General features: G+C 48.3%; 1 protein-coding gene across 1 annotated transcript in view; it reads right to left on the bottom strand.

The window, feature by feature from the left end:
* Nucleotides 1-14,352, bottom strand: part of GFRA4 (GDNF family receptor alpha 4) — a 73,739-nt gene extending 59,387 nt beyond the window's left edge. The window contains exon 1 of the mRNA XM_075148404.1: nt 14,313-14,352. Within this exon, the coding sequence (XP_075004505.1) occupies nt 14,313-14,352 (40 nt within the window). The remainder of the gene's footprint in view (nt 1-14,312) is intronic.
* Between the last annotated feature and the right edge of the window lie 203 nt (nt 14,353-14,555).

Raw genomic sequence — 14,555 nt, 5'->3', positions numbered from 1 at the left:
TGGGTAAGTCAACCCCCACATCTGTTAACAATCTCTTGTAACATCAAAGTGATTGGTTTACCTCTGAAAGCTTTGTGATTAGAAATGGAGCACTTTCAGTTAGTTACTCAGAATGGCATCTCCGTTGTCCCGCCTGGCCCCCACGTTTCAGTCTTGGGCATCAATGCTCCCCTGTCCTTCAAGATGTCAATCACTTGCTTTTCCAGCAGCTCCTTTCACAAGCGTTGGCCTTATTGGATAGTTGGCTGCCTGGGGGTATGTACAGGTAAAACCAATAGACGTTCAGCCAGAAGAAAGGAAGAGAAAGTCCCTGACTTTGTCAGTGCTTGTGAAGAAGCAGAAGGTCAAACATGGACTTACCCAAGCAAAGCTCTGTGCCCTGTATATTTCCTATTCACATTTGTTGGCTGCTGACCCAGTTGTAACTTGGCCTCACAACGTCCACATTGAGCTGAGGAATAGCTGAGAAATGGCTAACTCCCGGTGGGAAGCGTTTCTTTGGAAATTGAGATGCTTCTGATGGCATTTTGGGTTTTATCTGTTCTACCGCACAAAACAAGCCTGGACAAAATCTTTGTCTCTGGGGTCAAAAGGTACATCCTGGCTTGCCTGTGCCCATATGCTTAAACCTTCCCCAACAGCACAGACACCTTTACCCACGTGTCCTGGGTCTATGACACCTCCTAAGTGTGCCAAGGCACTGTTTGGTCAGGAGGAGTCAAAACTATGCCAGTGAGCTGATAGATAACGAGATTGGACAACAGTAGGACAGGGCTTAAGGATGCTTAGAATCATAGAATCATCGAATGGTTTGGGTTGGAAGGGACCTTTAAAGGTCACCTAGACCAATCCCCCTCCAATGAACAGAGACATCTTCAACTAGATCAGGTTGCTCAGAGCCCCGTCCAACCTGACCTTGAATGTTTCCAGGGATGGGGCATCTACCACCTCTCTGGGCAAACTGTACCAACCTGTGCCTGGCACTATTGACTATTTCACACCGACAGATGTAGCTTTTGCCTCGTTTCGCGTGTACATGTGCTTAACGTTAGACGTGTGAGCCATGTGGATGTGGGAGTGGTGTGGGAACGTGCTTGAATGTAATTATGGCCATGCATTCATGCGTACGTGCTCACTGCGAGTCTGCCGTCCCCACGGGGAACCTGCTTTATACTAAAAATGTTTTTGCATTAATGCGTAAATTAAAGTATGACTGCAATAATAGTCGAAAGGGAGCCCAAAAGAGAACAGAGAAGATTGATTATGTGCATATTTTAAGTGCTTTGTGTCTGTGAATGTTTATTTGAAAAATAAGAGTGAAAGAGAAGCACTGACACTACAAATAAAAATAATATAGGGAAATACATCTCTTTTATTATTAAATTATAGATTAAAATAGGAAATGTGGGGGAATATAGAAACATATATCTCTTTGTGGAGGCTTTCTATAACAATCAGCATAAAATAAAGTAGCAGTATCTGACAGCTTAAATAAAGATAGTAAAGATAGGAGCCTCAGCTCCTATCTACGCATTTATCTCCTCTGGTCCAGACAGGGTAAAGAGGCATAAAAGGCTCAGATAATAGCATCTTTTCTGCACACCAGCTCCCAAACGATAGGCAGATTTTATACTCGGTTACTCCACATAATGTCAACATTGTTAGAAAACAAAAGCACCATGAAGGAACATTTTTTTCCCTCCCTCTCTTTCACCTTTTTTTTTTCCTTCTGATCTTTTACCTTGTGATTTCTGTATAAAATACTACACAGAGGCTCTGCGTCTCTGGACCAGCCCCTGAATTTGTGGGGCAGGAGGACATGGGACGACGGGAACGAGCAGTGAGATTCAGATGGGTGCACACAAATCATATGCACAGAAGCAGAGAAAGCACCAGCCAATTCACTTAATCCCTGTCCCTTCCTTGCTGCAAGCTGTCACAATATCTATTGCAGTCGACAGCTATCGACCATTGCATGCCATGCCATTAACCTTCGCCACCCAACACATCAGAAAGCTGTGTGTCACATCTGAGCCGAGCAGCACGTGGGAGGTGCAAGCAGAGCAGCAGCACATGCTGAACCAGGCAGTGAAGCTGCTGGAAAATTTTAGTAAAACCAGGTGTTCCCTGTTGTCCATGTTTTGGGAGCATGGACAAGGTGGACTTCATCTTGGGAGGTTTTACCCTGACCCCATGGACCCTCTGAAGACCAACCTACTCTTTCCCCAATTCCCTTCATCACCAACAGTTACCTGCTGCCCCCCGAGCGGTTCTCCTGCATCCTTGGCATGTTCAAGGTGACACCACGTCAAGCAAACCCAACCCGGAGGAGTTCCTGCAAATTTCCATGCTCTCTTTGGAAAATGTAGCCCTCCTCAAAAGGTGCAGATGCAACAGGACCAAGGTCCGGGGCATTACCTGAGAGACGGCACATCACATTAACATCCACAACTATGCTACTTTGTGATGGTTAACATTCACAGGACCATACTTCCCCTTTGACATTGCTCAGCTTCTTTTACCTCCAAGGAGAAGTCCTGAACCCACATAAAGTTCTCACTTTGCCTTTTCTCCCTGGACTTGCAACCTGCGTGGGCTGCCTTTATGGTCCCAGGAAGATGTTTCTTTGGCTCTACGCAGATCTGCATCAGACAGTTTGCTGCTTAGCTGGGAAAAAATAAGTAGCAGTATGAAAGGAGCCTGGATTTCTACATCTCCTTTCACATGCACCTTTTCTGCTATGAACGTCACTAACTTTTCACCCAGTGGGCAACACTAGGAGCTCATTCCGCAGGCAACTTCACATCAACCTGCGGGATCTGAACATCTTCTGAGACTTCTATCAAACCTATCTAACCTGGCCAGGGGGCTCAAAATTTATTCGGGGTGGACAGACTGACACACATACACAAGATTTATTTTCTCAGGAAACCACAGGCTGAAGAACAGCATAATTAGCTTGTTTACCTTTGGTTGAATCAACTCGTTAATTCTTACTAGCCTGAAAGGTTTTCTCCAGGGACTCCTGTATTTGGCTAGTTGATTTGTTATGAGAAGAAAAAGTTCTTGGCACTTGCTTGAGGAGACAGGGAAAAATCTTGGCAGCAGCTACCTGCATTTTTTGGAAAATGCTTACTTTTGAGTCCCAGCAAAATTGAAGGTGACAATAAGAATAATTGTCCAAGCCTGACTTGGAGCCAGTCCCCCAAGGAGGTCGCATCCAAGCTCCTGCCTTCCTCATCTCCATTTCCAGGGAGGATGGGGCCGGGTCTGAGGGCAGGAGGCATTGTGTCCTGGGGGCAGGGAGGGCCTGGGAGAGGTGGAGAGGTTGAGAGGTTGAGAGCAGGTCTAAGGCACCAAGAGCAAGGTGGTTTTACTGGAGAGGAGGAGAAGCCACCTCATCATCCATTAACAAGAGGCAGAGCCCAGGGCTAGCCAAGCCTCTTGGCTGACCCAGACTCATCATCCACCACCACCCTCCCAGCTCTACCATCAAATGACCATGAAGACCCTTGGTTGAGCAGCACCATCTTTCCGTGATACCTTCAACACGAGTGTGGGATATATGGGGTGCAGGGAAAAGGGGGCATGGAAGAACTTTGGCCAAACCTCACTTCCAAGTGTACCAGGCAGCAGGGTGACCCTGTGCCTAGTGACACTGTTGCTGTCTTGGAGGCTACACAGGCCTCTTGCACCTAGGACCTGCAGATCCTACTCATAGATGCACCGTTTAATCCTCATGCCCATGACCCACAGCTCTCCTAAAAAAATTGCATCACACCTCAAGCCTAGCCCAAAACGGAAGCCCTTCAATTTCTTTTTCCAGTAAAAATTAGAAAGAAAAATAGCCTAAACATTTTGTGCTCCTAATACTCAACTTAAAACTTTTTCTTTCTCTGCTTCACGCTGTTGCTCTCTCTCCTCCCCCCCGTCTTACAGAAGTGTGACTAATCCTCTTCCTTCCCTTGCACTGTTACCTTGAAGGTATTTATAGAGTGTGATCATGTTCTCTCCTGCATCTTTCTTCCCTTTTCAACTCTGGATAAATCAAGCTTCCTCAGACTTCTCTCGTGTCTTATCTTTCACGAGGTCATGCTAACTGCAATGGCAAGCCAAGAAAGGCTTTGCCTGTTGGAGAGGACACTTCAGAGCTGATACAGCCACTGCACAGGCTCTGCAAGAAACTTCTGATGGACTCGCTCCGCATATGCACATCCCCAGCCCCTCGCCGGGTCTGCATGCATGTGGGTTCGCACGCACCTGCGTGCTTTAGAAACGGGGATTTATCTGTTCCCGAGCGAATTAGGCAGCGTTATGATTTATTTTATATTATCTCATGTCATTGTTAGTGTTCTGCCTTCTGAGCTGGAAGCAGCAGAAAGGAAGATGAATGTAGGGGGTTGACAAAGATTAAGCTGAAATACGTTTTTCCAACAACATCTGCAGGCTGTCTGAGAAATGGACGGTGTCTGGGAGGGAAAGGGTGGACTCTCGTTCTGCGCCTAGGTTAGCTAATTAAGGAAACTCAAGGTGCTGGTCCAAATGGCCCAGAACTGCCTCATCTGTGCTATTAAACTCTCTTCCTTGTCAAAACAGGGCAACCACTTGCAAACCAACTGGGAATGGCCCTTGGCTTGTGCTAGCTCCTGACCAATGCCCAGGAGATGGCTAGTTGGCCATGGCGAAAACCACTTCAGGGATTTTAATAGGTTTGACAATCAAATTCCCATGGCTCCAAAGGCTCCTGGGCACTGTGTCATTTATGAGGGGCCTCTGTGACCCCCAGCAGAGTCGCCAACTCCAGGTACTTCCGATCATCACTGTGACTGGAGCCATCAGGTCTGTGAAACCATTGGAAATTTCCCATTGCATTTCTTTCTTTCTCTTTCAACCATGGGGAAATACGTTCCCTGGGAAAATTTGGGGTTTGCAAGTAGAAAAACAAACCGCTAAATATTTTAATATTACTTTCTTAATCTTTCTTTCTTTTTTTTTCTTTTTTCTTTTTTTTTTTTTTTTGAGTTGAGTACATTGAAATGGCAGCTCCTTGACTGCTCCCTCCATCCCCGGCTGCTCTCTTGGAGGATAAGAAACCTTGGTGGCTTAGGTGAGGTTCATCTCATTGAATTTAAGGCACCTAAAAGTCAGGGAAAGATCTAAAAGTCAGGGAAAGATCTAAAATTGTCGTCTTGATTCGCTTCGTAGACCTTGGAGATAACACTAATCTGTAGAGAGGGTAACTGTCCCTCTGGACCTGTCAACCTCTCTCAGTTGATTTAAAGGAGAAGTTCAGAAGACCAGGTGAAAACCAGGTGGGATGAAACCCATGTCCTGCAGCCTGCTAGGACCATCCCTGTCTGGTGAGCAGGCAGGGGACAAGTGAGAAACAGGGTTCATTTCTCTTCCTGTCCATTGTCCCTCTGGGAAGACCAATTTCTGGTTTTGCAATAAAAGCAGGTAAAACAGAACAGAGACATCTGAGGCTTTATTTTAGTCCTCATTTTTCTTCCCCTGGAATTAATCTCAACAAGCATTTTATTTTCCATTCGCTATCTTTTATTGCAATTTTAACTATTCCTGATTTGTCACTGCTGTTCAGAAGCCAAATTGTACCAAAAGCCCAGTATTTTTCTGGGGGAATGAGTTTCTGTTTTCCAGCCTGCTTTTCTATCATCGGAGGCTTTTATTTTTTGCACCCCACGGCTGCTCCCGTCTCGGTGGCACATCGCTGAATTCAGCCCCTTCTCTTTAGCAGTGCACATCAATCCCAGCAAAGCAGGATCACTGATCTCCGTGTAGGGGATATGGGAAGATTTTCAGAGCAGATTAGTCAGCTACTGCACTTGAATTCAGTTCCTGCCTGCGTACCAAAACAAGAGCTCGGTAGATTGTGTGCACAGCAGGGGCTGCTAAAAGTCACATTGTTCCTGATACGTTGATGAGAAATTTTGATCCCAGCTTGTAGTTAACTGCTTCACACAAGCACAAATATCCCAGGTCAAACACTGCAGCATCACCTGGTTCTGCCTCACAATAATTCTCCTACCTTAAAAAATCCTTGGTTTACGCTGTGATGCAGTAAGTTTGCATCATTTTCCAAAACCAGAGAGACACCCCAAAACAGATGCCATAATTCCTTATCCCGTGGGAAACCATTCTCCCTGCAGATTAGGCACTTTTTGAGGAGTTCACTGGATTTCTTTTTGCTATTTGGTGTTTGTTTGTTTGTTTGTTTGTTACTTTGTTTTTTGCTCCAGCCCCTCTGTTTGTTTATGATTAATACTTATTGGTAATGCGATAGCATATAACGAACTCGACTAGAGATCTGGACCCCCTTGAGTCAGGTACTTAATTACTAACAGGCTTTCCAGCACACATTAAGGATTGGCCTGGTTGGATCTGCAGGGAGGAAGAATGAAGCAACATCAGGAGAGGGAGATAAATTTCCTTGCATTAGTCCCAGGAGGGTGGTAACTCTGAAGCTGCTTTACCCAGCACGTATGCCTCCACACTCCATGCTGACGGATGGGTCCCTGAGCTGTCACTTCACATGCACTTCGCCTGCGGCATCTCACGTCACCTTTTGCAGACAGGGGAATCCAACCCCTACGGCTTCCCCAGCTCCGGAATGGCTCCCAGACCTTTATGGTCCTACACTTTCCTCCTCCCAGCTCCTGGATTCCCTACTAAGGTTCATCTGCATCTTCTGTCCAACCTCTCAGGAGCCCTTTCTCTTCTGCTTCCCACCTCCAGACCAGAATCAGCTCGGAACCTTCTCTGCTGTTCCCTTCCCACATCTTCTGGCCCTGACGGAAAAGTCTTTTGTTGCAATTTTATCGCAATTCCTATCTTTTTCCCGAAACAGCAGCAGAGCCCCATCAGGCTGGATCCTAGAGGAGGTTTCTCATCTGGGTCTCAGGACATTTCCTTTAGTTTTTCTCTGCAATTAACATCCTAAATCATCACAAAAAGGAGACGAGCTTTCCAATCAAATAGGGAAAAGCAGGAAATTCTCTGGGAGCGGGGCACCCGACCACCTTTCAGGAGTTCCTTGGGCCAGCACAACTTACAGCTTTGCTAATTAGGTTTGCTAATGCCTACAAAGCCTGACAACCCCCAGGTGATCCCGTCGTCTTCCCAAAGGGAACCCTGCTTTTCTCCCTTCCTTTAACTAATCAGATGTTGTCCTGGTTGAAAGCAAAGCTTTTATTCCTAATGTGCAGCTTGAGTTCCTCCTCACGCCAGTTCCTTGTGAGGTGGAGAACAACTCCTTCACATCACCTTGAAGGTGTTTATAGGCTGTGAGCACCATGACCCCTGAGCACTTTTTCCCACACTGGAAGGAAAGCTCAGCTAAGATGACTCTGCCCGTGCCCCCTCTCCAAAAGGTGATGTGGTTGTGACAGGCAGACCGAGGTGTGCGGTTTGTCTCTCAAGCAGCCTCGCTGGGTTATGTTCTCTTACCAAGAGGAAGAAACAAAACAAACAGATTGGGGGGAAAAACAAAAAAAAAGACCTACCGTGAAATTGCTATAACTCATGTGTCAAATCTGGGGCATAAATCAACTAACCCTTGCAAGGAGGAGTGTAATTCCTCACCGTGCAGAGGAAACACTTAGGCAAACTCAGCCTTGTCGGGGGCTTTACACAAACAGGTCAAACGGCTTTGATTCATTCCGAGCCCTGTCTAATAATTCAGCATGCTGGTTTGCTCTCCTTTCCATTAGTAGATGGCAAACACATCGTCCTAACCTGCAGCCTTTATTACAGAAGATTCAGTGTGCATGGATTTATGTCGCCTCGTGCCTTTTTAAGGTGCCTTCTGCTGTACATACCGAACATCAAAGGAAAACACAGAGCAACAAAGGAAAAAATGCGCGGTGCTACAGGAGACATCTGCTACCTATTTCCAGCTTGCAGGTAAGCGAGTCAGCTGTATAATATCTGAGAGATATTGCCGTGAAGGCTGTCAGGGGGAGATGCATTTTTCTTCGCGTGCACGGAAGTTAAAATCTCAGAAGAAATACCTAGCCTGTTATTAAGACTTTCTTATCCAATGTCACAGAGACAGGTAGCTCTGAGAAGCTATGACTTTCCTCCCGGCTTTTCTCTCTGGGGCAAGTCTGAAGAAGGGGCCAGGTTGGCTGCAAACCAAATCATTGCATCTACAGCCAACACTTGGGGACACAGTTTGCAGGTCCTGGACCTGCAAATGTCCAGGGTGATGCAGATGAGCAATGGACAGAAAGAAAAGGCAAGTTATAATCATGGTGGAGCTGATACTTTTGGAGGGTCCAGTATGGGCAGCAGGAGGAAAAAAAAAAAAGTGAAGCATTCGATAAAGGCTGCTACAGTAAAAGAAGATGAATTGAGAAATTCTAAACCCTTTACGATTGATTTGACAGTTTACATAAAACGCTCACGGACAAGACCACATGAACCCTGCACGAGTGGTGGCCCAGACACCAGGTTTGCTCCAAAAAATTCACTGCCATCATCCAAGTGAAGGTTCCCTTCCCATGAGGCTGTAGCTGCCCTGTGTTTCCTTTGCTCTGATTAATCAAGGATGATGGGATTTCCCAGGTGGCTGCTGCAGAGGCATCAGCCAGCCTCGTTTGATGCAAAGCTTGAAGCAAAGCCTGATTATTTTGCAGAGATTGTGTTCAATTCACCCTCTCTGAAGGCACCCTGCAGCTCTCCCAAGACCTGTCCTGAGCATTTGCTGGGTCCAGTTCAACTCTGAGCCTCCAGAGACCTCAAATCACGCAGTCAGGGACTCCCAAAGGCGCTCCCGTCACTGCCTATCTGAAGAAAGCCCACTTCCCACAGGCACCTCCGCTCCCCCTGGGTTTTGCAGCCGTTTTAGCAGCTAAACTCCCTCGAGGCAGAAGAGATCTGAAACACGTGTGCGATGTGTCCTGCAAGGCAGTCTGCAGCACGGACCGCTTACAGTTAAAGACCTGCATTAACGTTGAGTCTTGACTCGAATTATGTGTACAAGTAACAAGAAGAGAGGAGGAAAGCAAAACCCACCAGTTTCTCAGGTCTTAACTCGCAATCCTTTAGCATCTGGACCTGTTTAAAATCCCATCCCGAAGTGGACTGCCATCCCCTTGGGGGCAAAGAATAGATGGCTTAGCCTGGCGATGTATGAAAGATGAGCGATTTGATCCTGCTTTTGGAAGAAGCACCAGAAAACCTGCCCCATTCCTTTCTCCTCAATAAACTGGACCCATGAACTTGAAACCAACTGCCTGCACTTGTGTGTCAAAACGACCCCCTAACCCATACGTCAGCAGTAGCGTGGGGAGTGCTGCTAATAACTCTGTCAAAGCACTCGGCGAGAGCAGGTATCACAGACAGGATTTTCCGGTTGGATTCAATAAATCAAAACCATAGCACAACTATTTTTACTGCATCTTTCATGCAAACTGCTTCCCAGATGGTTTTGGACAGAAAGAGGAACATGTGCACTGAGGAGCTGCTTGTGGAGGAAGAAAAGGGATTTGCATGAAGGGAGGTGAAAAGAGATGAGACTCAAGAGTGACAGGATATGGCCAAGGCAGTTTTGAACTGGGGAATATATATCTAGCGTGATGGGATACAGGGAAACACTTTTTCCCCATGAGGACAGTCAAGCAGTGGACCAGGGGCCCAGAGAGGTTTATTCAGTCTTCATCTCTGGGGTCATTCATTCCTTCAAGCCACCTGCTGCCGGCAGCTAAATCCCAGTCCCCCCAACAGGTCCAGTTAGATGGACCAGAGAGTGCAGGAGATGATCAGGCTCTGAGAACACACTGGAGGTCTGGCCATGCCCTGCACCTTGCATGGTTGCCATTCCCAGCGGCAGGGAGAGATGTGTCACTTGCTGGGCGACTGAAGGACCCCCCAAGGCAGATCTGCAGCTGGGGTAGGGCTTCTTACCGGCTCAGTTCCTGTAAGATGCAGGGAGATGCTTGGAAATATTCATGAGGATAACAACCTTTCTTAACACCTATCAAGCTCACTACAGCTCAGCAGCAGCCAGCTGTGGCATCACTTGTCATTAGACCAAAATCTAGGAGGAGTCACAGGTGATTTAAATGTGATGTGACCTTAGAAAGTACCTATCCTTCCTGCACACTCATTTTTCTTCCCTGTGGCAGTCCCACGATCTCCTTACCCAGGAAAAATAGTGGCTTCCCCTTCTGGAAATCCTTCCTGCTCTCCATACAACACCCCTGAGTCCTTGTCCTCCATCACCGTGATCACCACAACTCCCTCCTGTACACACCTGGACACACTCCTGCCGAGTCACACCAAACTTGGTTTTCCTCCTTGTCCATCTCCAAGACCTAATGCCCATCCATGGCTCTACTTCCCATCCACCCCTTCAAACTCATCCACTCAACCCTGATTTTCCACTCTGATTTCACCAGCCTAATACACCCATATTTGAATCTTTAAAGCTGTGATGGCCAAAAAAGATGAAGGCAGTCCACATGGGGTGGTGGAAATGCCTTCCCAGCCCTTTTCTCCCACCCACTATCACACAGCTGCCACCATCAGTCCATTCAGGCTTGAAGTCCACTGCCAGGAGGTGTTACCGGAGGGAATTTTGACAGATGCATTTGAAACAAGGGAACTGCACTGGACTGAAGATTGACAGGAACAAGCTTCTCATAGTTTTGTTCCTTTTCATTTTTTTCAGTGAAATGTGTCCTTCTAAAAAATCTCTAAAGGAGAACTTCCTTTGAATTTGTACTCTTCCACTTTTCGGTTGAGAAGAAAGAGGTCTTTTTTTTTTTTTTTTAAGGAAGCAAAAGGAATATAAAGTCCACTGGAGGGAAAAAAAAAATCATGGATATCTTGGTAGCAGGGTATTTTTATTGAAAGGTAGCAAACTTCAGCAACATTAAAAGTCTGCTTAAAAATGACCAAGTGGAAAGTTATAAAAATGAACAAGTCTTGTGTGAAAATGAAGGGAATTTCAGGCACAATATAAGTCTTCTGTGAAAATTGCCAGGAGAGCAGAGAAGATCGTCTGTCTCCAAAAGCAAAATAAAGCACTATTCACAGCAATTAATACTAATTATTAGACTTAAGTAGTACTAATTTTTACCCAGCAGTAATTACTATTTAAGGCTGCAGAGCTCTGGAAAAAATACTTTCTGGGTGTGGTGAGATCCTTGCAGAGGAATTTGCACAATGTTTGAGGAGAGCCTGTTGAGGGAGAAGTTTTATTTCTCCTCCGCACCAATACCGAGAGACATAAATATCACATTCTTATTGATGCAAATAACGGATTGCTCCTGTCAGAACTGACAAAGGCACTAATTTAAGGAACGTTTCCTTCTCTCATACACAGAAACACATTTTTAAAGAGATTTTTGCTCTCCCCCTGGGATCTGAGTTCCCAAACCAGGTGAAAATCCACCAGATGATCTCGTGTTTGATTGCATCTGTGAAAAGCCTGTGGGAAACATATGCAAGAAATTATGCTAACGACTAAGCACAGTAAAACTCGCCAGGTAAACACGGCAGTTGTCAGCAGAAGACAGCCCAGATGCCATTTCAAGATCCTGCCCTCCATCGCAATGGTCCAGAAATTACTCTTTGTCCCATGGGGACTTCACAACAAACTACTGCTTTCAACTCTAGCCCAAATTTTCATTCTCATTCTTTAATTATTATTTTGTTAGCGCAGGGACTGATGTGACCTCTGAAAGGTACACAAGGGATAGGCAATGCTTTGGGGGCTGGTTACAGGTGTAATCCAGTGTCCTTCTAAAACTAATTATATCCTTTATATTTAATTATATCAATGCTTTCTAGAGCATTGATTTACCATAAAGTCTTCCTGAATGCCTCACCACTGCCTTGTGGATGGGATTTCTAGCCAATACCACAGGTGCAAGTAAATATCAGGGGACACCGAGACAGCAATGAACTTCTCCAAAGCCATGTCCCTGTCCCCAGCTCTGTGCTCCTGTTCTGTCCTTGCCGCTGGCATTCATGTGGCTGCTGGTGAGACAGATCAGGGAGCTGATCTGGCTGAAAAGTGGTTGAGGGGGGGGAAAAATTGTGTTCAACTATATGAGTTGCCTGGTATGGGTCACCCTGTCTGCCTGTGCCACCAGGGAGCTGGGTTTGAAGTGACAGCAGGAGCTCTCCATCCAGGCTGGATGATGGTGACGCTGCCTAGTCCCACCTCAGAGAGCCACAACTTCTCCAAGCCCTGCCTCCTCCACCCAGGGTCATCCCAAAAATGGCAGGGGGACACAAACACAAAAAGCAAGGTGCTCACACTGCATCCCATGTGGTTTGCAGCCAGCATGGATGAAGCGGGAATGAAGCTGCCATGCTTGCAGTTGCAGAGGTCGCAGCCTCCAGCCCGGTACCTTGGCACTCCCAATCCCTGCAGGACAACTCCCCAGGCACATCTAAATGAGCAGCCCCCATCCATCCATAACACAAACATCTAGAAAATATTTAGAGAGCAGGCTGTAGGCATTGAATGGCATCTGCTGGGATGGTGCTGAGCCTGCAGGGGTCAAATACCAGTTCAGAGATGAAAAGGCCCTTCTGGAGACCCGAAGATCAAAAGGCCAAAAGGTGAATACTAGCTGATGGCTTTGCTCTGGCTTGGACCGGAGGTGATGAGTGTACCCTTAAAACCTGCCCACTATTCCCAGTTGCATTGCTGACAATGGAGAGCTGGCCATTTACTCTTTTCTTTAAGTCCACTTTCTCTAGAGAAAATCAATCAGTCCACCAGTCAGTCAATCAGGCAGTCAATCAGCGAGTCAGTCAATCTGAACCACTTGGAAAATGGATCCTGCAGAGACCCAGACTCTCACCCGGAGGCCCTGTGAGCCTTGCAGGAAAAATCTCCAGCTCTGAAGGAGGCTGAGACCTTCCCCAGCCCAGGGCACAGCTCCAGCCCCTGCAAGACAGGAGCTGTCCCAACCTGGCGCATGTCTAGGTCCCGGTGCTCCTCCAAACCCCTGGAGCAAAGCACTCCCTGGCTGGAGGTGGCCCCTCTTGGGGGGTCGAAATCCCCCCCCGCCCCCGCCTTTGGGACTTGCAAAAGTTGCTGCTGCTGACATCTAGTGACAGGGAGAGCCGGCAAGAGGAGATACCTGGAGCTCTTACAAAGCCTTCCCCACCAAGGGGAAAAAACTACTCGGGGTCTTCGCCAGGAGGTGGGCTCACAGCAGGGATGCTCGGGGTGCGGAGTGCCAGGCGGGCCAGGATGTCCCAGCCACTTCGATACATCCCAAGACCTTTTTCTCCCCCAGTGGCTACCCAAAGAGGACCAGCGAATCCTACCCCTTGCCTCCCCACAGCCTTTCTTGGTTTAGTTAAACACAGACTCATTCTTGGGTTTGCTATCTCAAAGAAGTATAGGGAGGAAAAAAAAATATCCTAAGGGGAGCTGGCAGAGTTGCAGCCAGGCAAAACCAGGCAGCGAAGCGGCTCCCAGACGTGGCTGCCTGCTGCCGGGTGCTGCCAGCCCCCGGGCTGCAGCCCCTTCACGCATGGTTCTTCCCAGGGACGTGAGGAGCCCCAGGAATTGCGCGCAGGAGAACCGTCCGCTCCAAGCTGGGGAGAAGCAGGATGCGAGCGGGTTGCTCAAAGCGCGGGTGCTGCAGATCACATCCCCACGGATACGGCGGCATCCCACGGGGGACAGCACCTCCCAACCACGACAGTCCCTTTAGAGCACCCATCACATAGGGATGGGGGAGATACCTGGGGTCCTTAGCTCCCTGCTCCTGGTGCAAAAAAAAAAAAAGCCCTGAGGACAGCTCAGTTTTTGGGGGGTGTGTAGAAATCTGCAGTGGGAACCCCTGCGTGTGCACACACACACATGCTCGGGTCAGGTCGGCGCGCAGGACACGGTGCACGGTGCTGGGGCTACCAGCCCACTCCCACCGGCCCCAAAATCCCGACATTTTCCAGCTTCACCATCACTGTGGGGCTCCTGGTGCTGTGCAAAATCTGCCTCCCACCCCCTACCCCCCCCAACACAGCCCTCCAAGCTCCTCTTCCCCAGCAAGAAGTGCCTTAATTCCCTGGGTAAATTTATCCATTTCCGCGGCAAATAGGACTAGCCGGAGTGACAGTAGGAAAGCAGCGCTCGGGTCCAGAGCAAAGGAGACAACAGAAAGCTGGGGGATGCTACCCCACGGCTTGCCCTTGCTCCTGTGGTGCTGGGGAGGGGGAGACCTCCCGTGCCCGGGAGTGGCCGAAATGCCCCCGCAAGCAAACCCCAGCAGAAAGTTATGTGTGTGTGTGTGTCCCCTTCCCCGTGCCGCCGCGCTACTCACCCAGGAGGATCAGCGTGCAGAAGTAGAGGATGCCCCTCATCCTACCGCTCGGCACGGCTCGGATCACACCGACTCGGCACGGCTCGGCCCGACCGGCCCGGCACGGCTCGGCACGGTTCGGTACGGCCCGCGCAGGCGGTGCCGGAGGATGCGCGGAGGCTGGGCAGGGCGGGAGGCGTCCCCGCCGCCCCGGCCCGGCCCTCCCGGGGCGAGCGCTCACACGGCTGCGGGCTCAGCCCCGCT

The sequence above is a fragment of the Calonectris borealis genome, chromosome 4 (genome assembly GCF_964195595.1).
Source record: "Calonectris borealis chromosome 4, bCalBor7.hap1.2, whole genome shotgun sequence".
Taxonomy (NCBI): domain Eukaryota; kingdom Metazoa; phylum Chordata; class Aves; order Procellariiformes; family Procellariidae; genus Calonectris; species Calonectris borealis.
Note: the sequence above shows the minus strand (reverse complement) of the source record. Positions and strands in the feature narration are given on the sequence as shown.